This window comes from Limanda limanda, chromosome 16 (genome assembly GCF_963576545.1).
Source record: "Limanda limanda chromosome 16, fLimLim1.1, whole genome shotgun sequence".
Classification (NCBI taxonomy): domain Eukaryota; kingdom Metazoa; phylum Chordata; class Actinopteri; order Pleuronectiformes; family Pleuronectidae; genus Limanda; species Limanda limanda.
In genome coordinates this window covers 9,344,751-9,372,707 of record NC_083651.1, presented here as the reverse complement: position 1 = coordinate 9,372,707, position 27,957 = coordinate 9,344,751, and the positions used below count along the sequence as shown (strand labels likewise).

Sequence of the window (27,957 nt, the reverse complement as noted above, 5' to 3'; positions counted from 1 at the left end):
TCTATCTATCTATCTATCTATCTATCTATCTATCTATCTATCTATCTATCTATCTATCTATCTATCTATCTTTCTATCTATCTATCTATCTATCTATCTATCTATCTATCTATCTATCTATCTATCTATCTATCTATATATATATATATCTGTCTATCTATCTGTCTATCTATCTATCTATCTATCTATCTATCTATCTATCTATCTATCTATCTATCTATCTATCTATCTATCTATCTATCTATCTATCTATCTATCTATCTATCTATCTATCTATCTATCTATCTATCTATCTATCTATCTATCTATCTATCTATCTATCTATCTATCTATCTATCTATCTATCATCTATCTATCTATGAATCTATCTATCTATCTATCTATCTATCTATCTATCTATCTATCTATCTATCTATCTATCTATCTATCTATCTATCTATCTATCTATCTATCTATCTATCTATCTATCTATCTATCTATCTATCTATCTATCTATCTATCTATCTATCTTTATCAGTATATTTGTTTGTCTCTCTGTCTGTTACTAAGTTATATATTTATTTTCTTTCTTTCTGTTTTTCTTTTTCTATTGTTATTTCTCTCTTTTACCTTTCTCCTGCCTTTCTTTCTTTCTTTCTTTCTTTCTTTCTTTCTTTCTTTCTTTCTTTCTTTCTTTCTTTCTTTCTTTCTTTCTTTCTTTCTTTCTTTCTTTCTTTCTTTCTTTTTTTTTCTTTCTTCACTACAGACCTTGACGTTGAAGTCGTGACGTCATCTGCAGGCGCCGGTTGAAACGGGGACGGTCTCTTGTGCACGTTGATGTTTTTCTGAATTAGCTGCGGACGCTTCTTCCTCTTCTTCACCTTCTTCCTCCTCCTCATCCTCCTCTTCTTCCTCGGCCTTCCTCCTCCTCGTCAGACATGTCTGTCACGGAGATGTTCAGCTACATCCAGGGCTTCCTGAGCGCGGACCAGGACGTCAGAGAGGTTTGAATGAACCATCAACATTAGCTCACACACGGTTAGCTCGATGCTAACCACAGTCTGTACACTGTTAGAACCGTAAAAACACGAGTGAGGTTCTGTTCTTCAGATATTTGCGCCTCTGATGATCACATCCGATACGTAGCTTCATAACGTTGGAACCTGGTTGATACATTCTTTATATTTATGTCACTTTAATCATAAATTCTAAAAGAAAAATTATGAATCTCTTCCGCCGGGTTGTTTTGTTCTACACGTCTTTCTTTTTGACATGTTATTGCTATAGAAGATGAATGCATCAACGCCAATGTGTACGTGCCACATCCGGCGCAACCTTAACGTGAATACACTTAATATTACAGATCCCATTAGGACCTTAAAACCAATGAGACCAGTTTTAAGCAATAATCTAATTTAAATAACGGGATTAAATATAGTTAATCGGAAAGTGTGATACTTTTATGTACTTCCCGGAAGTGGAATAGAATAAAATACTTTTATTGATTTTTTTTTTATTGTCATTTATTGATGTACTCTTATGTGATCCTATGTTCTTGCAATGCCAAATGAAATACCAATAAATAAAATGTTGGAAAACCAATGTAATGTCAGCAAAAAGGTCGATCGCATATGAGGCCAAATTTTAATCCATTAGATCCACACGTCCCCTTAATGTGACTGTGATTTTTCTCATCGAGATCCTTAAATTATTCTCTGTGGTGAAAATGTCTTAAAAACGTAAAGTAAAAATTATTCCTGGATCTGCTTCCTGATGCTGATCCTCACCAAAATTATTTGGTTTCTCCATGACCGCATCCTTCCACCAAGTTTTGTGGAAATCAGTCCTGTAGTTTGTTAGTAATTAAACACAGATGAAAATATAAACTCCTTGGTGGAGGTAATAATGATTTGTATCACATTATATGTTAAATTCTAAATGTATTGACTGGGACTTTGTGGAAAGTTGTCTGTTAAATCTGCTGTATGGTTAATACTTAACATGTATTTTGAGAGTTTGAAATGTCTTTCTGTTTAAAGAAAAATCAAATAACTCTTTCTGTATCCTGTGGTGCATCTTTTTTGTAGGATATCCGTAAGGTGGTTCAGACATTGGAGCAGGCAGCTAGAGAGATTCTGACAGTTCTCCAAAGTGTCCACCAGACCTCTGGATTCAAAGAAAGTGAGTGTTTGGACAGTTTGACTTGTACTTGATGGTGTTTCAGATTATAAAATCTGTCTTTTCCTGTCTCTCTAGTTCCCAGTAAATGTACACGGGCACGTGAGTTGTTCTGCACAGTCAGGACTCAAATCACAGACCTCAAAACAAAGTTTCCTGTGGAGCAGTATTACAGGTATGAGCCATGTTTCAAATAACATTCTTGTGTGTAACTCTCTTCAAGTTGTGGGTCTGTGTCATCACTGTTATACCTCTGCTAATTTTTCAAACTTCATAGCAACATTACTGTCTCATCTTTTCCCAGATTGTCACATCCGAGTCTGTATCCTTTTCTCTTTTGCCTTAGTAAATTTCTTAGAGCGTTTCTGCTTGTTCATGATGAACATGGATCAAGCTTTAATCTAGATTTAATCTAGATTTATAATCGTTCCACCAGAGCTCCACTTTAAAGTGGTGGCTGTCATCGCATAGTCGAGAACACACGTACTTAAAGAAGTCCACTTGTGATCGGCTCTCTCACGAAACATGTTAATACCAAGTCTGAACTGGGCCTAAGTTCACATGTATTACTTGTTTGTGTTGTTCGGTTTAAGTTTTTTTTACATTTCTAACCTTTAATGTTTTTTATATGAAGCTACGACTGTGGACAGCAGGATTGATACCGGGTGGGTTATCTTGGTGAAAAAAAATAACAGGTCTAATTTCTCACTGAAGGTTCCATGAACACTGGAGGTTCGTGCTGCAGCGCTTGGCTTTCCTAGCAGCCTTTGTCGTCTACCTGGAGACTGAAGCTCTTGTGACTCGGGAGGAGGTGGCTAAGATACTCGGCAGTAGGTTCCAGTTCATGTGTTCAGTTCAGTTTATTACTCTCACTGATGAATGTGGCCTTACTCTTCTCTTTTTTTCCTCTGCTTTCTTCACACTGCAGTCGAGGTGGTGCGAGAGAAAGGGTTTCACCTGGATGTAGAGGACTACCTGGCGGGTGTGTTGATCATGGCCAGCGAACTGGTGAGTCGAGTGTTGATGCTTTCGCATTAAATCGACAGTGTACCAAGCCCAGAGCAACGTTTTTTAGTTTCTGTACAATTAAGAAATGTTGAACTGTAGCAAAGGACTTGAGGTTTCTGGTGTGTTTAAGCAACTGATGTTTCTATTTCATGGAAGAGTAACAGGGTCAAGCATTAGGAAAAAACTAAGGGGATTTTTTATTACGAGGAATGCAGTAGACATTTTTAAGTTGAAATTTCAAGATTGAACTTTTAAGACACGATCAAAATGCTAACATTTGCACATAGGACCGGCTCTACCATATTCCTTGTGTAAATATATTTGTATAGCTGTGCTTCAGAATTGGTTTACACACTTCAACACATTGTGGAAATCAGTGGAGGAGATTATATGGAAAACTGTCTGTTCTCTTGGAGGACATGACATCTCCCTAAGAGTGAAGGCAAAGCCAGTCTAGATGGTTCCCTGGTGACTGGCTGCTGTATAGGTCATAAACCCAGCTAGAGGATTTTACTTTATTCACAAAATAGCATTATAACTTAATTTAAAAAATGTTCTGGAAATAAATCTTTATCTGATTTGGTTCAACTTTATTCTCAAAATGCAATTTTTTTTGTCTTATGCCTGACTCTATTCCTCCTCCATATCGTGCACTTTAAAGAAAGATTTCCTGAAATTTGTGCCTTTGTTCTAACTTGGTGCTGTCATATCTCCAGTCACGACTGGCGGTAAACAGCGTCACAGCAGGAGACTACACCCGGCCGCTCCGCATCTCCAACTTCATCAATGAGCTGGACTCGGGCTTCCGCCTGCTCAACCTGAAGAACGACCCACTGAGGAAGCGCTATGATGGTCTGAAGTATGACGTGAAGAAGATCGAGGAGGTGGTGTACGACCTCTCCATCCGCGGCCTGGCCAAGGAGTCTGAGTCTGGCGGGGAAAAGTAGAGGTCAGAGGTGGCGATCGGTTGTGGGAGACGGAGGAGGGCGGAGGAGTAGCTACCCCGGGCTGGAACCTCTCCACGGCTGCTGCAGATCAGTGACCATAACCCAAGGCAAGGCCCAGCAGCGTAGGACAGACTGTGTGTGTGTGTTTGTATGAATGCATACATGAGAGGTGCTGTGGAAGGATGGCAGTCTGTTGGGATTCAAACTCAAACTTGAGTTTGAATCCCTGGTTCAGAGGATTCAAATCAACGGTTCGGTTTGTTGCTAGTTTTTGTAAATCTGTGTTCTCAGCTTCATCTGTTGCATATGTTACTGTTCCCCTGTGTAGCATTTGCAACAGTCAACTTCTTTTTTTTATTGAATTATAGTATATTGATGTTAAATTGGTTGAAAAGGAAAAACAGAGGTCAGCGAAAGTGCCCCGGCCGTGCAGAGCTAATTTTTCTGGTCGTTTATTTGCACACAAAAAAACTTGAATGTTTATGTTGGGTCGTGTATTGTAGGGCTCTGAATGATTGACACCTAAACAGATATCCAGGAGCTTAATTTTTGAAAAATATTTGATGAAACTTTGACACGATTCAATCTAGAATCCGATAATTCCAAAAATAACACTTAAAAAAAAATATTCCTAGAATTTCTGGGTTTTTGATCATTAATAGCACCTAACGTAAATTCACAGGATTTTTGCAATTGAGGATCCATTAGAGATCATGCCACAGAAATGACAAAGATGCACTTTTCTTCACGATATAAAGCGACTCTGTAACCAGTTTTTTTTTTATTAGCAAGAACCCTTTCAAAACAGTGCAGATGAAAGCGTGTGTTGAGCCTGTTTAGTATTTTGTTTTTTTGCGTGATGAACCAATACAAAAAATTTACTCATCATATCTTGTTTACTGTTGAAAAAATGTCTGGAGCATCCAGCAACCGTGTCAAAGTTTCTGTTTGCCTCTAGATTGTAGTCGTAGTAGTAGATTGGAAATAACTCTTACCCTCTTTACGCATCTTGTGTTTTTGTTCCCTGGTGTAATGAGTGTATTCCACTTGTACTGTGTTTATTTCTTTGTTTAAATAAGGTGTCACTACAATGCTTAAAATGACTGTAAATATATTTCTACAATCTACATTTCAAGCTTCGACTGATTTTGATGAAAAGAGCATTTTGCAGAAAAGAGTCCAGGCTTTGTCTTTTGTTTTAAAGTCTTTTAATATAATTCATTGGGGGGGGCATTATACATTAGGCCTTTCAAATGCACATGAGGAAAGTAATGGAATGCAGTTCAGTCGTCTTTTTACAATTTGTAAATCTGAACCGACCTTCTCCAACAGTGCAGGAGTGTTGGTGTGTGTTGAGCAGCTCTGCCCTCCAACGAACAGTGATTCCCTACCTGTCATAGTGCTACGTTATTAAAAACATAAAACAGCATCGGTCCTTCAAAGTGGTTTTGGTTTGAAGACTGCAATCAGCTTCAGTCGACTAAGTTCCTTCTAATATGAAGAATTGTGATTTAACAAGACTGCGTTTCATGTTTTACCAACAGGTACTGTTCTATTACTGGATAATAATAAAGTGCATTAAACAAAATAAAGCCTTCATAAATAAAACACAACCAGGAGACGTAAAAACACACAGAAGTAAGAGAAGATCAGGTGATCACATGTTATCAGCAGCCAAGCACTGTCAGGAATACACTTATATTGCCTTTATTAGTAATCTCAACCAAGTGCCAGCAGAGGGCAGTCTAATCCATATCTCAGCTGTAGCTAAACAGTAATCGAGTACCAAGGCACAAAAGCTCTTTGCTGGGTCCCATAGTCAAACCGTGTCGTGACAAGATGGTACCGACATTTCGGAGTTGAGTTCGTCAGGAAACCTGTTTTATTTATGTGTGATAATGAAGCGATAAGTCAGGAGAGAACTGATTGACACCAAGTCACAAATGTTGACTAGTGATTAATTATCTCTGCCAAGGAGCTTATGTTGTCTGTCTGTTTGTCTATCAGCAGGATTACCTAAAAGTAACCGATCAGAATTCTGAGAAACTTGAAGGAAAGATGGGACACGACCTTGTTCCAGTTTCACTTAGACCTGAACAAAGGGTTGAATCTGGTGGATTTTTTTTGACATTTTCACCAAAACTCCCAGGGAATAACTCATGGATCTTGATGATAATATTCAGGCACATTTAGAGAACTGATGTATGAGTGTTTGTGTGATTCCGTGTGACTTGTTTGATTGTTAGGAGACTGTTGGGCCTTGGCGGAGGTAGGCGCTCTATTGAGTGACATTGTTTGAACTACTCATCTGTAGTTTCTGTTCCTGATCCTCAACTCTTGCTAATATATAATTGTGTATGAAAATAGAAGGGTACTCAGGAGAGCACATACCTCCAACAAGGCTCAACAGTCCCCTTATGACACCACATTTAAATTGACTCTCAATCAATCAATTACATTTTATTTGGATAGTCGTCTGCCCTTAACCCTTAGGAATAGTAGAGAAAAACTACCAGACAAACCCTGTTAAGAGGAGAAAAGACATTGAAACCTCAGAGAGAGAGACACGTGTGAGGGACCCTCTTCCAGGACAAACAGAAGTGCAATAGATGTTGTGTGTCTCTAAACACATCAACAAAATAACAATATTTACAGCATTGATGGAGAATAAATGTAGAGGTGTATCAATGTTTAGAATTTGTACAAAAGACAATATCCCACAGAGATGAAGGGAGAAATCTAGTTGTATCCATAATCCATAATCATCACGATCCACCATCACGAGATCTGGATTTTTATTTGGATGTTATTATTTCATCAAGATCCATGAAATATTCCTTGGGAAATCCACCCAGATGTTGAAAAACACCCCTTCTCGCACTGGTGAGGAAAGTAAATAAAAACATTGATTTGCACCAATATTGAATGGGTTCTTCCTTGGGTCACTGAGGCCACTGATCCACAAAATTTCATGGAAATCGGTTGAGTAGATTTTGCCTAACACAAAATACACACAAAAACATAACTTCCTTGTTGGAGGTAATAACTCTTGTTGGTGGAGTGTTGGGTGGATCAAACTAAAATGAGAAGACTCGTTTTTGGCAATTTTGTGTTGGACCAGACTAATAAATATCTTTTAATCTGCCCCAAAACCCAAGGTTGAAAAACTCGGCAGTGAACCCACAGTGAGGGAAACTGTAGCGTTTGACCTATTTGAAGTGATGTTAACACGAAGGATACTGAACTTCTCACAAGCTGCTTTCACGGCACTAAGATGATCTTAATTCCAATGAGAGTTCCTCAGAGGGGAAGCTGTAAAGATGCCGACGAACAGATTTGAGACTTGGGTTGAATCCGACACAGCGAGCACTGAAGCAGCATCATCACCTGATGCCAAACAGAAAAAAATTCTTGGAAGTTAAAACACAAACACAGTAGCTACTTGTTTTGAAAGTGGCAGATATTATTGCTGTCGTTTGAGTTCTCGTTGGGACACAGTGATACAGGAGGTCCGCTCAGCGCGTTAGAAGAGGCTCTGCTCCACTGCATCTCTGGCAGTGAAAGTTGCTCTACCGCCAATATACAGTAGGTGGCGGCACACAGACGAGGAGCGGTCAGTACAACAAACGGAAAACCACAGATGAATGCTCATGTAGCACATGTCCACCACGCCATACCAAAACAAACGTGTTTCTCCCCCAACCCCAACTGTCTCGTATAAAAAAATGACATTTCTTTTTTGCAGTCAGTCATGTTCAGCCATGCCGTTCAACAGACACACCTCATTTTTCTGAAAACACGGCTCTTTTTCTCCGAGAGCAAAACAGTCTTTACAATCAAGGCTGAAGAGCACAGCCCAAGTTTTTTTGGTTGTCCGAGAATTAGATTTCTTCTTACGTCACGGTTTTAAATCCAAAACCTCAGACTACATGACAGTATGGTGCACTTAAAGCGTTGTAAAGAAATAAAAGTGCTATATCCGTCTCTATCCTCCTGAAATGTTTTTTTTTTTTTTTTTTACTGAAATCTCATGTGTATCTTGTTGTTGGCTGATTTTGCAGTTGAAGGATTCCAGGTTATTTACAGTGTTAGAAAAACGAAAGCCGGGGGATGCTTGGTCTCAGGAGCGGGTCTGGTTTGTGTTGATCATGATGTTGGGCAAAGCGTTGCGTCTTTTCCTCCAGGTGCCCAAGTCTCGAGTGTACCTCTTAATCTGATGGAACCACTGCTGGGTGCGAGATTTGTCTGAGGCACGGAAAACAAATGACTCCCGTCGGATGTCGAGCACCTCGAATGTGTCCTCGGAGTCGGGATCCGCCGACACCACGCAGTTCCCCAGACGGATGGGCTCTCTCAGCACCGCGAACTTCCCGCTGCTTTTGTCCTTGATGAGAACCAGAACTCCGTCTCGAATGCTATCGCCACCGCCCTCCACCTGATCTCCCCACGCCCCGAGGTCGGTGCCTGGTCCTGGGGCCTCACCCAACCGCTGTGTCCTCACCATCAGCAGACTCTGGACATTCTGGAACTTGAGGGCCTTGCTTCCCTTCCTCACCCACTGACCATCCGCCGGCTGGGAGAGCTGGAGCGGGCCCTCCATGACGAAGCGGGTGTTTTCTCGGGCCCAGCCCACCGTCTTCATCGACATCTCCCGCATCTCGATGTTGATCACCTCCCGGTTCTTGCGGCTGTCTCGTCGGAAGGACCGGAGGGACCATGTGACGCCGTTGCCCTCCTGCTTAGTCTTCATGTTGATGTGCTCCAGATGGGACTCCACCCGACTCTTGGCCTCACGGAGACGTGCGTAGTCGGGGTGAGATTCGGGCGTGACCTTAATGATGCGGCTCAACAGAAGTGGGTATTTGGTCACGCGCTGGAGGGGCGCCATGAGGAAAGAGCGCAGGTTCATACGACGCAGTGCTGTATTGTCGTTCTGGGAGACATCCAAAAAGATTCTGAAAAGAGAAACAGAAGAACAAAGAAAATGTAATCACTGAGAGTTTGTATCAAATTTGAAGAAATTCCCTCAAGGAGTTCCTGAGATTTTACGGTCACAATATAAAAAACCTGTTTTGTAAGGTCCAATCAGTTAATCTGTGCATGAAACACCACATTTGTACCAAATTTGAAGATATCTGACCACAAGAATGGGATGGACGACCCAAAAAACATTCTGCCTCCGGCCACTAGGTGTCACTAGCACGGAGGCATAATTATGAAAGCTGAGAGCTTCTTATATTCTGTGTAGGTCCTGGGAGATCTCTTACTAAGTTGATTAATGAGAATCACAGGACAGCCTGACTCCTGGGTGAGCTGTGGTTCTATCTAAAAATAAGAATCCTTTCTCTCAAAATAGACCTTCTGAATTAATGATGACCCCCCCCTGTCTTTTCCATTACGAATTACACGAACAGCGGCGGCAGGAACTCAATAAAGCTCACAGTTTCTATCACACCGGCCTAGAGGAAGACAAATCCTCGTTTGCTTTGTTTGTACCTGAGTAGCTCCTTCTCCTTCTCCAGGGTGTTGAGCAGGTTGACCGAGGTGGACTGCTGCAGGCAGTAGGTTTGGAAGGCGGGAAGCATGTTCACGAATTCCAGGAAGATCTCTCCTATGTACACGGTCAGCAGATCCCCGTCTCCCTGAGGGCGAACCACAGGAGAGGAAGTGGTCGAGTCAGTGTTCAACTCGTTTATTTCTTGCACTGGGAAATGATTTGTCTTAGGGAGCTATTGACTAAAGATCTGATGGTGGAGGTTATCTCAGCCCCAAACAATTACATGGATGCAGAATTGTTGCAGCGTTTAAATAATTTAAATTGTGATTGCAGCAGTTGCAGCAGTAGCAGGTGAAATGTGAAGCAGCATGCATGACAAAGCTGACCAACCTATATAGTGAAGGGTGCATTGGATTGGATTGACTGAGGAGAGTTTCATGAGAGCATAGCTTTTTCTAGAAGCTAAAATGGAAACGACCAAACCTTTCTCACCACATTGGTTCCAAGACGTAGCAGAGTTGAGATCTACCCTCCTTCTAACTTACAAACAGACCAGGCTCTACCTTATACATCCAACCTTACTATTAGTCTATTGGAGAGGCGGTGGACTAGTGGCAGAAACTTGGACTATGGGCAGAAAAGGTCTCTGGTTCGTCTCTGGTTCGACTCCACGGAGAAACAACAAAAAGACGAATCTGGATTGATCTGTCCAAAAAATCCAAGAGGATTCTCCCTACCCTGTCTAGTGCCCCTGAGCAAGGCACCTTACTCCCCCAACATCTGCTCCCCGGGCGCCGTACATGGCTGCCCACTGCTCTGTGTCTGACACCAGATGGGTTAAAAGCAGAGGTTAAATTTCCCCTTGCATGAGTGTGCCTGTGCAAAATCAAGGCTTGAAACCGTATTTACACACAAGTCCGCAGTGCACTGTTTAACCACTCAAAAGAAAGAATGGCTTTTAATGAATGTGACCCTGAAGGTAAAGTATGTTAGAGAAGGGACTCGAAGCTCTCAAGCTTTAGAAATCAGCAGATGTGAGCATCGTATGTGTGTACAAGTCACCTGGTCGAAGGCCTGGTCGATGCTATCCTGCAGGTGTTCGGTGAAGCGGTCGTTGACGTCGATCAGCTCCTGGACGTTACCGAACACCACGGCGAGCTGCTCGGCCGTCAGCAGCCCGGCGCTCTGCATGGGGCAGTAGAACTCCTCCCTGATGATCCGCAGGTCCTCGCCGTAGCTGGACTCCGTGTTCAGAAACTCCAGGATGGCTTCTTTGCGCTCCGTGCGCAGCTTGGAGCAACGTTCACACATGCGCTCCCCTCGCTCCTTGGACGCCCCGTCCCTCAGGCCGCAGTCCGGACACGGCCTCTGGGCCTCCCAGGCTCTGAGCGAGGCGGACGGCCTCTTCCAGGTCCGGGACAGCCCCGGGCCGATGCCGCTGTCCACCCGCTCCACATCGGCTCCCCGGGTTCTGCGGTAGCGGCGGGGCTCGCTGTCCTCCTCCTCCCGCTCGTCGCTGAGACCCACCACGCCGCTGTCAGCGCTCAGACTACTGATGGTGCTCCAGCGGTGCTGCCCCGAGCGGGTCACACCCAGACCCACCTGACGCTCCTCGCCAGGGGGCTCCGAGCGGCCCCGGATGGCTGCTGGAGCTGAGGAGGAGCAGAGTCATTAAATTCCATCTCTACACCCTGTTCACACTGAGACACACCAGTAATGGCACCCTCCATAATTACCGCCCATTTAATCTGAACCGGTCACTACCCGCCATTATAAATAGAGAAACAATTACAGATATAATCTTCCTCCAATAATTAGACCGTCAACCCTCCAGTCAACGACTTAACCTTTGTTGTCAATACGGATCATGTCACTATAACTGTGTGTGTGTGGGCCTAGTGTTACTCATGTTGTGTTTGTAGTCACATTTTGGGGATGTGTCTTCATTACGGAGACGAAAAGGTTAACGACTGCACTAAATTTAAGCAGAAGACATTGTGGGGTTTGAGATTTAGGGTACGGTCGGTTTAAGGTAAGGGCAGAGGGGACAGGCACAGGGGTACCATGCATGTTAAAAATACCTTCGTTCCTCAAGAGCATCATCATTGAGTTAACTTCGGGAATATTAAAAGAACCTAAATTCATTCAATAAATAAGAAGTTTAAAAGAAATCACTGATCGATCAATTCCCTTTTAATCACCTACAGTGACCTTTAAAGAAATATATAAGTTATATATGTTATATATGAGGTTATAAGAACAGAAAAAGCTGCTTTCAGACATAGCTCTGAACCTTGTGTACCTGGGGGAGCTGTGTTTTTAAACCCATTCATTTGAACCCTCACACAAACTGTACATAGTCTCCAAAGTGCAAACAGACAAAGGTCTGACATCGGTTCACACTCTGCAAAACAGACAAAAATATATGATGACCTCATGAATATGCTAATTGCGTTTTCACAAATATCCTCAATTCCGCACGATGTCCACGTGTGAGGTTCTGACTTAATCTTGTTCGGTGATGAGGTAAAAACAGATTCTAATCCACATCCCTGTTATCTGAGACAGAGAGCAACAAGGTCAACATTAGCATTTAATATATTGACTGACAATCTGTGTCGAAGGATTTCTATTGACAGCAGGGGAACCTTATTAGTGTGTGTGTGTGTGTGTGTGTGTGTGTGTGTGTGTGTGTGTGTGTGTGTGTGTGTGTGTGTGTGTGTGTGTGTGTGTGTGTATTTGCTACGCAGTGGGAGGTCGAACTAAAACATAATAAAGAATCGCCTAAATGGAAATGTAGGAACCAGTTTTTTTTTATAGTTTGACCTATACTAGGGACTAAAATAAATAAATTCATGTCTCTACAGCTTTGATTTAGATAATTCTTCGTCTTTTTTGCCAAACGTTATTGTTCCCCTGTATTCACCCAAAATAGATCCAAATATTAATATATTCCTCAATAGTATAGCCTGATCAGCTCTTCAGGCAACAAAAGCAACATTTTACATTGATTCTTCAGAGAATAATTCACGGATCTTGATGCAAATCAGGCATATTTCCAACAAATTTGTTGCAGATCCAAATAAAAATCTGGATCTAGTGAATTTAAATGTGGTTTCATACTGTTAGGTCTTTTGGGAGGTATGAGCTCCACTGCCCTTCTAGTAACATTAAACATTCAGCATAACTAATTCTTTTTTTGATGAAGAATGAAATATTTGTGAATTTTTATCATTTTAAATGACACATAAGATCCATTATGGGGCCTTGAAGTATGCCCCTGGGACCATTGTCATTCTCAAGATAACATTGCTGCATCAGTGTGGTTTAACTGTGATTCAAAATGCAACGGATCACATCCAAACATGTCAAACAAAGTCACACAGTTGTCACATGTGTGCGCCATGTGCTCACCACTGTCTCTGTCGCGGTCCCGGCGGTGGCCGTGCAGGCGGGCGGCGGCAGCGATCTTCATCTCCAGCTGTTTGCGCTTGGAAGCGTCGGCCGGCATGGGGTCGCTGTAGTGGGGCCGGAGGCGACACTCGCGCTGCGCCCTCACCGTCTCCGCCAGCTCATAGGCCGCGTCTGAGCTGGAGCGCCTGCAGCCCAGACCGGTCTGCTGCCGGGTGGAAGGAGACATGTGTCAGTCAAACTGTCACGTTTCTATGGCAACGGGATGAAGAAAGGGCTCCGAAGGGATAAGGTGAGACTTATGATGAGGCAGAAATAGCACAGTTGTGTGTGTGTGTGTGCGTGTGATGTTTTCATGTAGGCACTGTCATGGCATCGTTACGTAACAAGTCTTGGTTATCTCTCTGATCCCAAGAAGGAACTGATAAGAATCCAAATTTCACACTGAGATGCAGCACTAAGCCAACTCTCGCAACCGACTCTAAACAAAACAAGGCTGCACATCCGAACAATCTGCTCTTATCAAAATGTGAGACCACAGAGCCTTGAGGATGACGGACGTCCCCACGATCACAATTCAAAGAATGTCCTGCATTCTTTTTTTTTTCTAAATCAAAAGGTGACGCTAGGAGCTCCCCGACACACTGCAGCATTCTCTGAGGACACACGGCTGGCGTGGCTTTTAAAATCCTTTTAGGGTCCATCAAGCCCCTGAGAGTTGAGCTGAGGTTGATAGTTCAAAGGTCATGACACACAGCTCCTCACTTACATCCACTGACTTTGATGATATTGATTTTGCAATGATTACCTCCTTACATGTTGACGATTCTCTTGACAACGAACAGCTACACCCGAGCGGCAGGCGCAGGAAGCTTTTCCATCGTTCTGCGCCAGGAGACGATTTGCAGCTCGCAGCAATCACATAAAACTAAGGAGAATAATTCATGCTCAGCTGAATTATCAAGCAGCAGCTCTTACTTTAAGGATGCAGAGTAAGGATCCACTGTGGATTCAAAGCCAAGAATTAAGAAAGGCAAGAATCCGACGCACCTCGACGTCTGTTCACTGAACTACCTAGAGATTCATTGCACGTGAGCAAGATGCGACTCCATGTCAGTGCTGCTCTTCGGTTCTGCAGATGCACGGAGAGGATGTAGCTGCGGCTGAGGCTGCTGTGGAGCTGCAGCCGCCCAGCAGAGAGGAGCCGTGCAGAGAGCAGGGATGAGGCGCTGAGTTGCCAGCAGCCTTTTGCTGGAGGGCGGCTTAATCCCCTCTCTTTACTGCACCGTCAGACGTCAAGCTGCTGCTGGAAAACAGACTGCTGCATACTCATTTCTCGCCTCGACAAAATACCTCTGCATCAGTGTGTGTGAGGGATGTGCATTTGTTTGTGTGTCTGTGTCGCAGTCCCCTTGCCTGTCTCCTTCATCCTTGAATACCAATGGATCTGCAGGTTTCTGCACGTTGAGAAAAGCGACAACAAGCACCACCGACACATTTAAGATATAAAAAGCAGAAAATGAGAGAGAATCCTTACGCATTCTCCTGCTGCCTCTCCTCCTCCTCCTGCAGGCGTCTCGTCGCCAGCCTCGGCTCCGTAGGCCGTTGCCGACGTTGCCATGGCAACGGCGGAGGGCTGACAGTCGGTCGAGGGGGCGGTGATGTCACAGCCTCCTTGCCGGTCACCTGACAGCCTGACGGGGGTCTCGGCGGAAATCTCTGCACTGCAGCTGGTGGTGAGAGGAGGAGGAGGAGGAGAGAGAGAGAGAGAGAGAGAGAGAGAGAGAGAGAGAGAGAGAGAGAGAGAGAGAGAGAGAGAGAGAGAGAGAGAGAGAGAGAGAGAGAGAGAGAGAGAGAGAGAGAGCGAGAGAGAGAGAGAGAGAGAGAGAGAGAGAGAGAGAGAGAGAGGGCAGGGGAAAAGGGGTGGACAAGCGAGACATGAAGGCAAAGGAGGGAGAAAAGGGGGAAGAAGAGGAAGAGGAGGGTTGAAATGATAATTCTGCCACTTAAGGCACCGCTGGCATTCAGTCCACACAGTTCTTCCTCCCTCTCTGCTTCCTGCCATGTCTTCTTCTATCCCTCCCTCATCCTCCTCCTCTTCCTTCATCCTTCTCTCCCCCCAAACACCATGATCAATACCTCTTGTTTTCCTTCATCCCCCAAGCATCAAATGTACATTGGGGGGGCAGTAATTACACACATTGGTGGACATTAACACTCCAACCCTGCAGCACAGTGACAAACACACATGCAGATTTTTTTTACTCCTTTGTCTGCATCCATACTTGCAGCACAACGTGTGATTTGAGATGCACAAAAGCAGGCAAAGACACACACACACTCACAAGCACACACATGCACACACACACTACACTAAAAAGACTAATGCATCCCTGAAGAGACTCATGCATGCAAGAGTGTGTGACAGACACACACTTTGGAGATAAGAGTTCTAAGAGAGAGCGTGTCCTGGTGGGTTACAGGTGAGAACACCAACTGTAAATGAATCAAAAATGATTTTTAATAAATATAATATAGTCTAAATGTGTTTGTGGCAGATTAATCTGGGTATTTTTAATAAAGCTGCACAGATTTGCTTGGGCCACTTGGGGGCAGATGAAGACCACATGTTAAAAAAAAAACACACTTCTAACCAAGATGGACGTCATGAGAGCTCAGCAAAAGTGAAGCCACAGCATCTTAATGGCCCCCTGGTGGCTTGCTGCAGTATAGGTCACAAACCCCGCCTCCTCCATGTTAGCAAATGGCACTTGGACCAAACCGAAAAGTCAAAATACACAACAAAGATGGTTTCTGCCGTTTTAGGTAGTTCTCATCACATTGATGATTGTTAATGTTGTGAAAACAAACATTCATGTTTCTGATAAGTTTGTATAATTAGTTAATTGTGCTAGAAAGGAGGGAGGAAGTTGAAACGGGTCTTCCATCTTTATCTACAATAACTACTCTCTACTTCTGACACAATAAAGTAGTAGTTAGGTTGTGTACAGTGATTTTATCTGATCTTTTGCTCCCCTTAAAACAGCTCCCTGCTGCTTCTGAACAAAACACTAAACATGTGATGAAACCAAAACTATGAGCTAAAAGAGGCTAAAAAATAAAATAATTCTGCTTCTCTTCCTCACTGTGCCTGAGCCCGTCTACATTACATGTAGTTTTATTGATTGGCAGAGCTCTAAAATAATACACACACTATTAATAAGGAACCACTAACTATATACAGTATTGATTTGTTCCTTTCAAACACTGCTGAGCTTCACAGTCCAACGGACACGAGGGCAAGATATCATGTTACAGCGAAAAAAAAACCTGTATCAGCAGTTTCACAGATATTTGGTGTGAAATCCTGAAATGATAATGATGTGTCCACCACATCAGAGAGTCATCACTAAACTGCTGATGTCACTGTGGCCACCATTTGCACATATCTTTGCATTTTCTTTCTAAACTCCGTTTGATTTTTTACAAAATGTGTTCGCATTACTCTTCACATCAACTGAAACATTGTTAAGTCTGAAATCTAAAGCAGAGGTCTTCAACAGGGGCTTTTGGTTGAGACAATTTTTTTTTTATAATTTTTTATTTATTTTCCAACTAATTTTTTTCCCACAAATTTAAATGTCTTAAAATACACATTAACATGCATCCAACATGTTGTGAGGCTGATCTGACCCTCTGCCTGAAAACCTCCATACGTCCAAGGTTACATAAGTTGTGTGCTGCCCATCAGGGTCCAGCATCTCACTAATGTGGTGTATTTGTGCCATCCACAGATAGCTTGAGGATTCACTGTCTCTTCTACATATATGTTTAAAATAAAAACATGAATCTGTGAATTATTGTAAAAGCTCAGTGTTGTATGCAAGACATATGTTTATAAAAGGCAGTGGCATAGCCACCTTGTACCTTGCACATGTTTAAATGAAAAACATGAATATATGAAACTGTGTATTATTTGAATAGTTTAGTATTGAATGCACAATAACAGGGTAGATATGTTTATAAATGGCACTAGGCCCAATTCAATACAAAACACAATTTTTTACACTATATATAGTAGGGGGTCCCTGCTCCATCTTTCCACCAGTTTGGGGGTCCTTGGCCTGAAAAACGTTGAAGACCCCTGATCTAAAGAATAAAGCTGCTCTCAGACCGGCACTGAACTACTGATGTCTTCCTTACATTTTCCAGAGGGGCTGTATGTGAGAACGCAAATGTCAGACTCAGTTGAGTGAGCCATTGTACGAATACAGCAGGAAAATGTCAAGTGACGGACACGAAGAAGTGTAATTATAAAAATGTCTTGGGGTGAAATGAGGAGTCAAACACTTAGAAGACGCAGACAAAGATGTCAACCTGCATGAACAGCTTTTGGCGCCAAGGGCTGGTGCTGGTGTCTAGGTGGAGTAAACAAAAACATGTGATCTTATACAGCGGAGTTTATACGTCACGTCCCCCCCCCTGGAAGTTCGACCCAGACCCCTCACCTGAATGTTACCGATTTGTCCCTGTTGTTGTGAACACTTCTGACCTGGACAATCTCATGCTGCCTTCTTTATATGTAAAAGAAAAACTCGCTTTAAAACGACTTAACTTACAAGTTTCCAATATCAGGTGCCACCCATGTGATGCCTTAAAATTGCATGTTTTGTCAAAGCAACCCAAATATATCAAATTTTTTAAATGTTTGCTTGATAAATGACTCAAACAAAGACACCTATTTATATCAGTTCAAGACTAAATTGATTACACAAGCACTACATCTAACCTTTGCTACGTCACTGTTGGTCCTCATGTGTCCCTGTGACGACTTTACACAATGTCTCATTATTATAATGGTTCTTAGGTTACTCTGTTAAAATACTCTTTTCTGGACACGTCATCAAAAACATATCTCAGTATCTCTCTGATGCTCTTTGGCCCTTCAGCAGCACACACACAGATCCAACTAAAAACTACAGCAAACCTTGACAACTTGTATTATTTTTGCATGAAGGGGAACAACAAATCAGACGCAGCAGATTCAAGTTGTTCCAATGTATAAATGAAACTGGACTGAGTGTTACGATGAGGCATATATAATTAATAGAGGTGTAACGATTCAGCTCTGAAGCATCCAAGCAGTTTCCCCTTGACAAACTGTCATTAAAGGCCTCTCCCTCACACCGTTGGCTGTCACACCTCGGATGATGCATGGGAAGTAACAACCCACAGCTTAATATATCGGGAAACCACTGTACGTGATAGATCACTGTTAAAATGGTGCAGTGTGACACTTAAATGAGCCCGTCGGTTATTTTCTGAGATGTTTATATCACGTCAATGAATTCAGTTTGTTTTCTCTGTGAGCATTTGCATCTAGATGACACAAATAACTGGTGAAATAGTAAATGCAGTGTCTCCATTTAGTGCTACACTTTAACTGCAGTGTGCAATTAACTCAGTGGTGCTGCTTTAATGCTTCACTAGATTTTTGGGCTACAAAAAGCCTCCCAGGTGTAATAATATGAATATGACTCTAATAATGTGTCTGTATTCCGCTCAGTATGCAGGTCTGGCTGCATGATGCACTTAAACAAAGAGACTTATTGGTGGAAGTTAAAATCCCTCAGGCTGCAGAGATCACACAGAATATCGCCATGTTAAATTAATACATCTTCAAGTATTAAAACATTCACACAGCCTTAGGTTGAATGCGGTGAGTTGCATTGTGGGAGGGATTTTGTCAACATAAAAGAGGAATTCACTCGGGATAAACAATGTTGGATGTGAGCCGCTGGAGCTGTCAGTGAGAGGACTGCAAGTGGAGCTGAATGGAATTGGACACGATTAATCAATAGCCTAATTTTGGTGATCAATCAATCGTTTAATCAAATTCAAAACAATCTCTGGTTGGACTTTGTTATGTTTTTCTCTGTTTTACATCATTTAAAAGTGATAGTTTAGTTCTTGATTATGTTTTTTTGGTTGATCACCCACTTGAAATGTTACACAGACATTTGTGGTCTCTAGAGGATAAATCTAACTGATGTTAGATCCCCTCACGCTTTTCCTCGAGCAACACCATGAGGTTCACACGTAATTTCTAGTGAAATTATTAAATGGATTGTCAGAAGACCTGCTGCACACATTCATTATCCCCTTTGGATGATTTTTAATTAGTTTGGTGGTTCAATTATTTAAAATACCTGCAAAATGATGATGACATTATCCTCACCTTCAGCTGTACTTCGGACGGCTCTGGCTCAGGGGGGAGTTCATACTTTGTGTTTCATTCTAATGAGCAAATCATGCTAAAGTAACATGTTGGCCATGTTCATCATGGAGCATTTTCACCATAGAGTGCATATAAAAATGGACGACATGAAAGACATGCGGCATAAATTGCACTTCTCTCCCTGCTGAGAGAGGGATCCTTCACATATGACTCCCTCTTTACCCCCTGTTAATAGGATTTCTTTTGTTCGTTTTTCTTTACTCTGGTTGAGGATTAAAACACAGAGGATGTCAAATGGTTTCTGTAATTTTAGGTAGTGATCATCACACTGACGTTTGTCCACTGTCGAGTGCATGCAGACTCTTCATAACCAGGATATTTAAACTTAATTTCCGGATACTATGAGGAAGAAGAGACGCAGATGATTTTAACTTGAGGTTAGGATAGCATGCTGACATTGTTTTGTTTTAGTGTTGATCAGGTAACAAGTCATTCGAAGACATATCCTCAGGCTTTTTTCACTATTTGATCCAAACAACATGCAATGAGACTGCAGCTCTGCACGCACACATACTGAACCTGTGCCATTCAGACAATAAGTCACACACAGGCAGTTATTTTTCTGGTGCCTTCGTGCAGCAGAGATTCAGACATCCATCATCCTTTCAACCAGTGCGAACAAAAGAGCGACAGTCGGTGGAGAGTCCCGACAGGCAGAGACAGATATCGCCTATCTCCCATTAGCCTGCAGGGGGTGGAGTTTATATTGTTCAACGGGCCTGATCAAGTGGCTCCACTGTGTTCAGGGTCTCATATTTACATTGAATAGAAGTCATGAACCCAAACAACAGCACAGTTCTGTAAAGAAAAAGCATAAACACACTCTCCCCTTGTTTGTCAGAGTGACCCTCGTTCAGAGTGAAGCCTGTTTTTATTTCACCAACAGCTGACACTGACAGAGAGAGAGAATGGAGAGGAGAGGAGAGGAGAGGAGAGGCCGGGAAAACAGTGGGTCTGTGGGGACGTCCAGCCTGTCATGCTTCATGCCAGCCTCCTGCCCACAGCCTCGTCTGCAGAGCCAGCCCTGTTAGCTCTGACAGCTGTTATCACAATAACTGAGATAAATCGATAACACAACAACACAGGCGGGCTTAAGCAGATGGACACACACAGACAGAAACAACGCTCTGGCACTGCACACATGGAAATGTACTTGCAAACACTTCTCTGTTGAAGACACACACCTCTGCTGCTACAGGGCTCAGACTAAGTAGACTATGATTAAAAAGATCAATTGGATTTAAAAAACGAAAATGCTTACTGGCAGAAAGCTCAGTCAAGTCAAGACTAATTAATAATACAAAAAACGAATACAATGCAGCACAAGAGAAATTTAGAAATCTTTTGTTTTCATTCATCTACCTGAAACTGGTCAATTAGGTCCATGTTGAAGAGATTTTGAGAATAATGGTGTAATAATACAAGGATAAAGTGGTAATTTAGAAGAAAGTCATAGTATTGCGAGAATAGAATAAACCAAGAAAAGTCATAATATTATAAGACTATATGGAAAAACGTTCGAAGAAATAAGCAGCAAGGAGAACCTGTTCTGTTCTGAGACACAGGATCCAGAACCTTGTATCAGTCTAATTGTTTCTTGAGAAAGAATGAACTCCCTTGAACTTCATGCAGATGCAATGAAAACCTCACATTTGACCACGACCAAATATTTCCTCCTCCACAAAAGAGTGTCCTTGTGCTTAAGATACTGTGTTTTAAATTAAGTATTATTATTTGTGAAACCTGTAAAAAAGTATAACTTCACAAGATGAAAAATCAAAATTCCTCGTTTTAACACATGGTCAGACTGGTCTTCTGATATTTCTCCTCTAACATGAAACCTACAATTAGGACTTTATTCTCCTAGTGTTCCAACTTAATTCTCAAAAGCTCCAAAGTCGTAGAAGTTGAGGGTGGAGTAAATCAAACTTTGATCTTGGAGTCTAGGAGTGATGGAAGTGAGGTTCTCAGATTATTTCCATAAGTAATAGAAATACCACAGAGTAAAAAGTACCAATTAAAACTAAAAGCATCTGAATATTCTGGACAATAATAAACACATACACTCGACTCCCCCCATTGCTCCTGCTCCCCACCCCAGACTAACCTCTTCTTGATTAGGTCCAGTGCTGAGCCAATGAGTCCATCCTTCATCTTGTAGATCTTGGCTCCGTAGCTGGACAGGTCCGTCCCCTCCAGGAGCAGCGCCGGGCAGCAGCTGGAGGGTCGGCCCCAGTTCTCTCTGCCGTGTGGGAAAGGAGCCGACCCAGCTGGTTCCAGACTGCTCCTCCTGCGCCGGCCGCTCCCGTCTTCTCCTCCTGCAGTGAGGGCTTTCTCCTGGGTTAGGCTGGCAAGGAGCGGTAGGGGTGAACGCGGAGACGGGCCTGTGCAGATGGGTGAATAAGTGCTGGTAACAAAGGCCAAGAACGAGTTGGGGTCTGCGGTGCCGTTACTGTTCACAGTGTCAGAGGAAAGGTTCTCTGAGGAGGTGATGGTCTGCAGGTCTTCATCACTGCTGCCCATCCTTTCACCTGTGCTCTTATCTCCATCCACCTCCTCGGGGTGTCTAGGAGAACCTGACTGAGGGACAGTCCGATCAGACGGAGCTTTCTCACTATTTGACGCTGCTACATCCTGAAGGTCGGCTGCAGGTTTTCCAGACACCACAGAACCGGCTGTGGACTCTTTGCTCTGCTCTCCCTCCCTCTGCCTCATCCTCTTGAACTCCTCGAACGTGGGGATGTGTAGACGTCCCACAGGAGGCCTGCGGCACTCAGACGCAGAATCCGATCCGTTCCTGTTCCCCACGATGTTGTCGGTTGTGCAGGATGTTTTAACCGCTTTGGGGGTAGCCGGGGAGCTGTGGAGAGTGAGGTTGGGGCTGCTGTTCTGTCGCCGCAGCTGCAGGCGCCTCAGGACCTCCTGCTTGATCTCCTCAGGGTTGGTGATGCGCATGGTGCACAGCGGCCTGGAACCTGCAGCTGTTGAATTCACGTGATGCCCACCCTCTTTTTCGATGGATGTCGCACTTGGGGTCATCTGAGGCCGCAGTGGGAGGGGCTTCAGAGACTCGATTGCTGACCTTGCACTCTGAAGGCGGAGTTTCTCCCTCAGGCCTTTTCTGGCATCCCATTCGTCAACGCCACCTGGAAAAAGCAACTGGGGGAAGAGTGGTAGGTCCTTCCTGGGTAGCCCATGTCGAGGGTTGAATGCCAGGCTCTCCGGGTGAGGTAACAGTCCATGGGCCCCCATCACAGATCTGTCTGGGGGCCCGTCATACCAGTGGCTGGTAGATGTATAGCGCAAAATAAACTCACTGTCCATGCTCCTGTAGGGGGCAGCACTGAACGGATAAAGGCCTGAATCTGCCATATTGTTCCAGTTCAGATTCTCCATACTCCTGTATGGCCTGCTGCCACCGCTTCCTGCGTAGCTGCAGGAGCCCGGGGCCGTCCCCGGACCCAGCCCCACCCCCAGAGGGCCCTGCATGCTGGAGCAGTACCTCAGCCCCAGGTTAGTGAGCAAGGTGCTGCTGTTACACCTGGCCATGAGAGGGAAGTGAGCACCGTGGAGGCCCGGGTAGTGAGGAGAGACGGATCTGTGTCGGGGGAAGGAGGACAGCCGGTCCGGGGACAGGGGGAGGTTGGCGATGCAGGGCTCCATGTCGATAGCAAGGTCGAGGGGAGAGGTGCAGCCAGCGGAGGGCAGGCAGAGGCTGCAGCAGAAGACGTGGCGAGGTCGTCACATGGTGGTGGAGGCCTCACGTCTGGCATGGCCTTGGGCTGAGCCAGCGGCACTCAGACTCACAGTCAGAAGGTACGAGGGTCCGCAGCCTGCAGGGACCAAGACAGAATGTATGAAGATAAGATGAGAGATAAAAAGAGGACACAGACATTTATGAAGACAGAAACTGAGCCTGTCTCGCATTCTTTCACTCTGGTGTGTTCTCATTCTATTAGTATCAGTATGTGAGAGAAAAGAAAGATGTGATTGTGTCTGGACCAGTATCACCATGAAATATTCACTTTTTAAATACTCCATACTCTCTAAGGTCCATGATTCTGATCTTAAATTAAGTCAAGATTTAGTCAATCTATAAAAAATCTTGTTACATCTAAGAAAATTGTAACTTTGTCAATACAGAAAAAAAATCTTTACAAATCCTAAAACCTTCACTTGGGTTACATACAATATTCATCTTTCAGTGGCTGCACCATTTGATAAAACAGAAACAATGTCTTAATCTCTGCATCATTTTACAGATACAATTTCTTTAAAGATAGTTTGTAAGTTTGACTTGACATGTTTATAACATGTTTTGAAACTAAAGTAAGTAAAATGATCTGAAATGAAAAACAAAACAAAATCAAATTCTGCCATATTGCGGTTGATACAATGATTACATTATTTACCAAATCAATTTCTAAGAGCTAAATTAATAGTTTTAAGCAAATTGTGATTAAAAAACTCGACATTCTTACAAAGTGCTTCATGAGAATATAATACTTGGCCAAGGAATTGTTTGTTTGTTGGTTTGATTTTTGGATTTATTTGTTAGCAGGATTACAAACTTGTTACTCGTTATGTAAATCCCTTATGTTATAAGACGTTTTTTTTGACAATCATGTGGAAAATCGTTCAGTCTTGTATGAGGTATGTGCTCCATCAAACACCATAGTTTTGTGTATTTGACATATCAGCATGCGGATCAATATCAAACTGAATTTTCTGGGTGGTATTAATTTCATAAATACCACATTACCCTTTTTTTTCAGTAGAAACTGTTAAATGCTCATTGTTAAACCTAACTTTATGTAGGTATACATCTCTGAATCCACAGGTCAGACTTTACACAGTAACTTCAGCAACATGACACAGCTTCACTGTCTGTGAAGCCCGCTTCCTTTACCAGAATAATTACATTCATTTTTATATAAATGGCTTCCTGTCTTCCCCCTCAGGCTCCTTTTCATTTTTTCTTTCTCCGCAGCAAGAATAATAATAGAGAGATTATTGCCCTGCTTGTCAGGCTATTAAAACATGAGATTGAGAAGCAGATACAGAGACAGACAGTGGCAGGAGGAAGAATAATAAAAAAAAAAAAGGATGGAGAGCTGGTAGGGGAGACGAAGATGACACACAGAAAGAGGAAATGAGTGTGACGCTAAGAGAAAGCAGTAAGCTGAGGGCACGGTAATGAAGATAACTGCTCGGCTGCTCGCTGGCGGCTGGCTCGGCTCTCTCTTCCTGATTAATCAGACAGCAGCTGTAGATTTGCTAGAAGAAGAGAGCGAGACGGGACAAGGTGCGTCGCCGCTATAATGAGTACAAATCACATGTCGGCTGCTCGACCCACACACACATCATCCGTATCTTATATTTTGTCTGCATCACAGTTGGCTTCGCAGGCTTGTGATTATGACTGTGATTATGAAACAGGGCTCATCCCCGACGCATTAGGTGAATAATAAAAGCCAAATCATCTTTAGACTCAAACGCTCCCTAATGCCGGAGCACGAACAGGCCGCCGCGCCTCTCTCTTTCTCTCTCTCTCTGCAGCTTTGCAATAATGGATAAATCTCCATTCCTCACATGCTGGAGGTAAGCGACGCCGAGATCGCAGTTAATCAGTATCCGCCATAACAAGCACAGGCGCCTTTCATCCAAATGCTTTTGTTGGCCGTTAATTAAATGAATCGTGTTTCAAAACAAAGCAAAAACATACAAAATACAAGGACATTAATCTGTCGCTCTAAAAATGAATCCTTTCAGCGCTAACGACTCAAACTCAGTGGGTGTCAGTGGTATCTCATTCATAGGAACTATAGTATTTCTTCATTTTCAAGAACATTTATTTTCATTGTCGACAAAAAGCCCAAACTAGAATTAACACTTTTCTTCTATGACTTTCAACCTTTGACCACTGAAATAAAGTTAGTTAATCAGTCCAAGTGGTCAAAATTTGAAGGCATTTTCTAAAGGCAAACTTGAGATATCATGTTGAAGAGTCCAAACATGTTTTGTGAGGCCACAGTGACCTTGACCTTTGACCTACCAGAATCAAATCCATTCATCAGTGAGTCCGAATGAATGTGAAATGATTACCTGGAGATGTTCCTGACATATCGCATTTACAAGGCAAAAAAGGGTTTGTGAATACACAGTGACCTTCGCATTTTACCTTAGACTAGCAAAATCTAAATAATGAATCTTATAGTCAAACTGAACATTTAAAACTATTTTGAAGAAATTCCCTGTAGGCATTCGCAAGATATCAAACAATGAATTGTCTCCAATCACAAATTTTGAGTATTGTCTGTGTCGCCATAGAGACATAAAGAGCTCCACTGTCCAAATACTCTATTGTACAAGCATCACTAATCTTCACCAATGACAATTGCTCCACTGTTCCTTCATTATCCACACACATACAATGCAGTTATTTACTTTGACTCCATTCACCAGTGCACACAATGTGAATCCGCCCCTGAAAACTTGAAATTCCCTCTTGTTTCAGTAAAATAACTGTAAACTGCAGTGTACTGAGTTTGTATTGATAAATCCATTCATCCACACACTAATGGGCTTTTACCACATCACTACCAGTGTTTGTTGTGTATTTGGTCATAGGAACCAAATTCCACGGCAGTTTTTTCAAAGATTGTTGAAACATTTCAATAAAAATAGAAAAACATAAATGTGAATGTCATTGGGATGCTCAATGAAAAGTCAGGGCATGGCCAAGGTCGGTAGTATTTATCCTCTGAGAATAAGAGTCTGCACAATATGACTGTCAGGGTCATCCACAGATCGACGTCACTAGCAAGGCTACAAGAGCAACAGTGGAACAGAGCAGCGTTGCAACATTCCTCCTCAGCATCTTATATGAAATATGAAAAGAGTGACAACGTGGTTAAAAGACAGTGAGGAGAAATATCTGATAGTTGACAGATTTATATCATTTTATCACTTACTCCTTTTTTCCTTTTATTATCTCCCTGCTCATGAAAACCCTCTAAGGTCAGTTTATAACCATTAATAATCCATCCCTCCATCCATCTATTATCTACACCGCTTATCCTTTGAGGGTCACAGGGGCGCTGAACCCAATCCCAGCCAACATTAGGTGGGAGGCGGGGTCCACCCTGGACAGGTCACACAATGTGACATAGGGTCAACACATCAAGACAAACCATTCATACTCATATTATCCCCTGGCAAATTAGAGTAATGTTCTCAAATACGGGGTCTCATATGGGGGTTGTTATTTTTTATTACTCAGATGTGTGGTCTTTCAGTTTGAGATCAGGATTTCACATTCAGATTTTGTAATGCTTTCACTCAAAACCCTGTGCTCACACTCAAGTAGTCTCTGCTTGTACAAAAATCTGCTTGATCTCAAACGGTGCACTTGCACTCAGATATTTTGTTGCAGAAGAAGAGCTGAAACTGAATCTGGAGCAGGAGCACAGGTAATCTGTCCGAAAAGCAAAAAATCTGAGTGAAAGAGCACAAGCAGAGCACAAGCAGAGCAAATCTAAGATGGGCCTTATTTGAGTGTGAGCGCAGGGTTTTGATCTGAAGGTGAAATCGATAAGTCCTGCTCTCAAACTCAAAGACCAAGCTCTTTGGTAAAGATAAAAAAAAAGTTAGTAGCCGAGGGGCCCTGGGGGGTCTATGGCCTATTAGGGGGGTCCACTAAAAGTTTCCACATTCATTGATTAATATGGTTAAAATATTTTTAATACATGTCTCATATCTTCATAAGATTTATCTTGTGTTGTTCTTACATATCACTAAGTAGGGTGTGTCAATTTTATTCAGGGGACATAAATGTGGGGGTCCCTGGAATAATATTATTGTAAGGGCTCCTTGACTGAAAGTAATTGAGAACCTCTGAATTAAAGTCTCCAAATAACATGATCTGCATGTTTTTCGACTGTTGGAGGAAATTGTAAGTACCCGGGAGAAACATGGAGAACATGCAAACTCCACACACAACCGTTATCGTGCCTGAGTAATTAATGGCTATAAATTTGCCTTTTTCTTTTAGTTCTTGTTTTCATGCTCAGTTCGACCTGCATCTATTTTTGTTTGCAGCACATTAAAGTGCCAGTGCATCGGGGCGCTGGTCTCTCTCGCTGGTTTTCCTGTTATTGTGTCTGGGAGATACAAACACATGCGTGTGCACAGTTTGGATTGCAGGAAAAGTGCTGATATGTGGTGTTTGGCTTTAATTAGCGTGAGGGTGTGTCTGAACAGCGAGCAGCAGGCCGCTCAGCACGCCTGTGACTCTCTCTCTCTAACTGCCTCTCTCCCTTGAATTACTGCCAGTATAACGGCTCGCTGGAGGTCCGCGCTCTCTCCGCTCTCGCTGACACTGGAGCTGACTGTGGAATAACTCATCCCCTCCGAGTAGCACAGTAAATCAGCCAGCATGTCCCAGCATGCACAGCGGCTGGTTTCTCTAAATATAACGGCCGAGTGCGTGAAGAGGGCCGAATCAAAATGAAGAAATTAATCTTTTATGTGATGAGATTCATTGGCGGAGTGTGTGCATTATTAAACGCACTGACAAAATCTCCAGCTTAACGAGTCCCGTTGTGTATTATTGAGCCCTGGCTTACAGTTCAAAGCAC

At 42.9% G+C, this 27,957-nt stretch overlaps 2 protein-coding genes across 2 annotated transcripts; one reads left to right on the top strand and one right to left on the bottom strand.

Annotated features, from left to right (window-relative positions):
- The first annotated feature begins 800 nt into the window (after positions 1–800).
- On the top strand, positions 801–5,683 carry tsn (translin). The gene is made up of 6 exons (XM_061088520.1): positions 801–983; positions 2,067–2,160; positions 2,236–2,332; positions 2,872–2,987; positions 3,086–3,165; positions 3,882–5,683. Exons 1-6 carry the CDS (start codon positions 918–920, stop codon positions 4,110–4,112), a joined length of 684 nt encoding a protein of 227 aa, XP_060944503.1. The 5' UTR covers positions 801–917; the 3' UTR covers positions 4,113–5,683.
- Positions 5,684–8,232: 2,549 nt separating this feature from the next.
- Positions 8,233–22,981, bottom strand: si:dkey-91i10.2 (uncharacterized protein LOC555224 homolog). Its single transcript, XM_061089100.1, has 7 exons — positions 22,324–22,981; positions 21,426–22,293; positions 14,558–14,750; positions 13,024–13,228; positions 10,672–11,255; positions 9,609–9,754; positions 8,233–9,067 (listed from the first exon to the last, which is right to left on the bottom strand). The coding sequence occupies exons 1-7, from the start codon at positions 22,979–22,981 to the stop codon at positions 8,233–8,235; spliced, it is 3,489 nt and encodes a 1,162-aa protein (XP_060945083.1).
- Between the last annotated feature and the right edge of the window lie 4,976 nt (positions 22,982–27,957).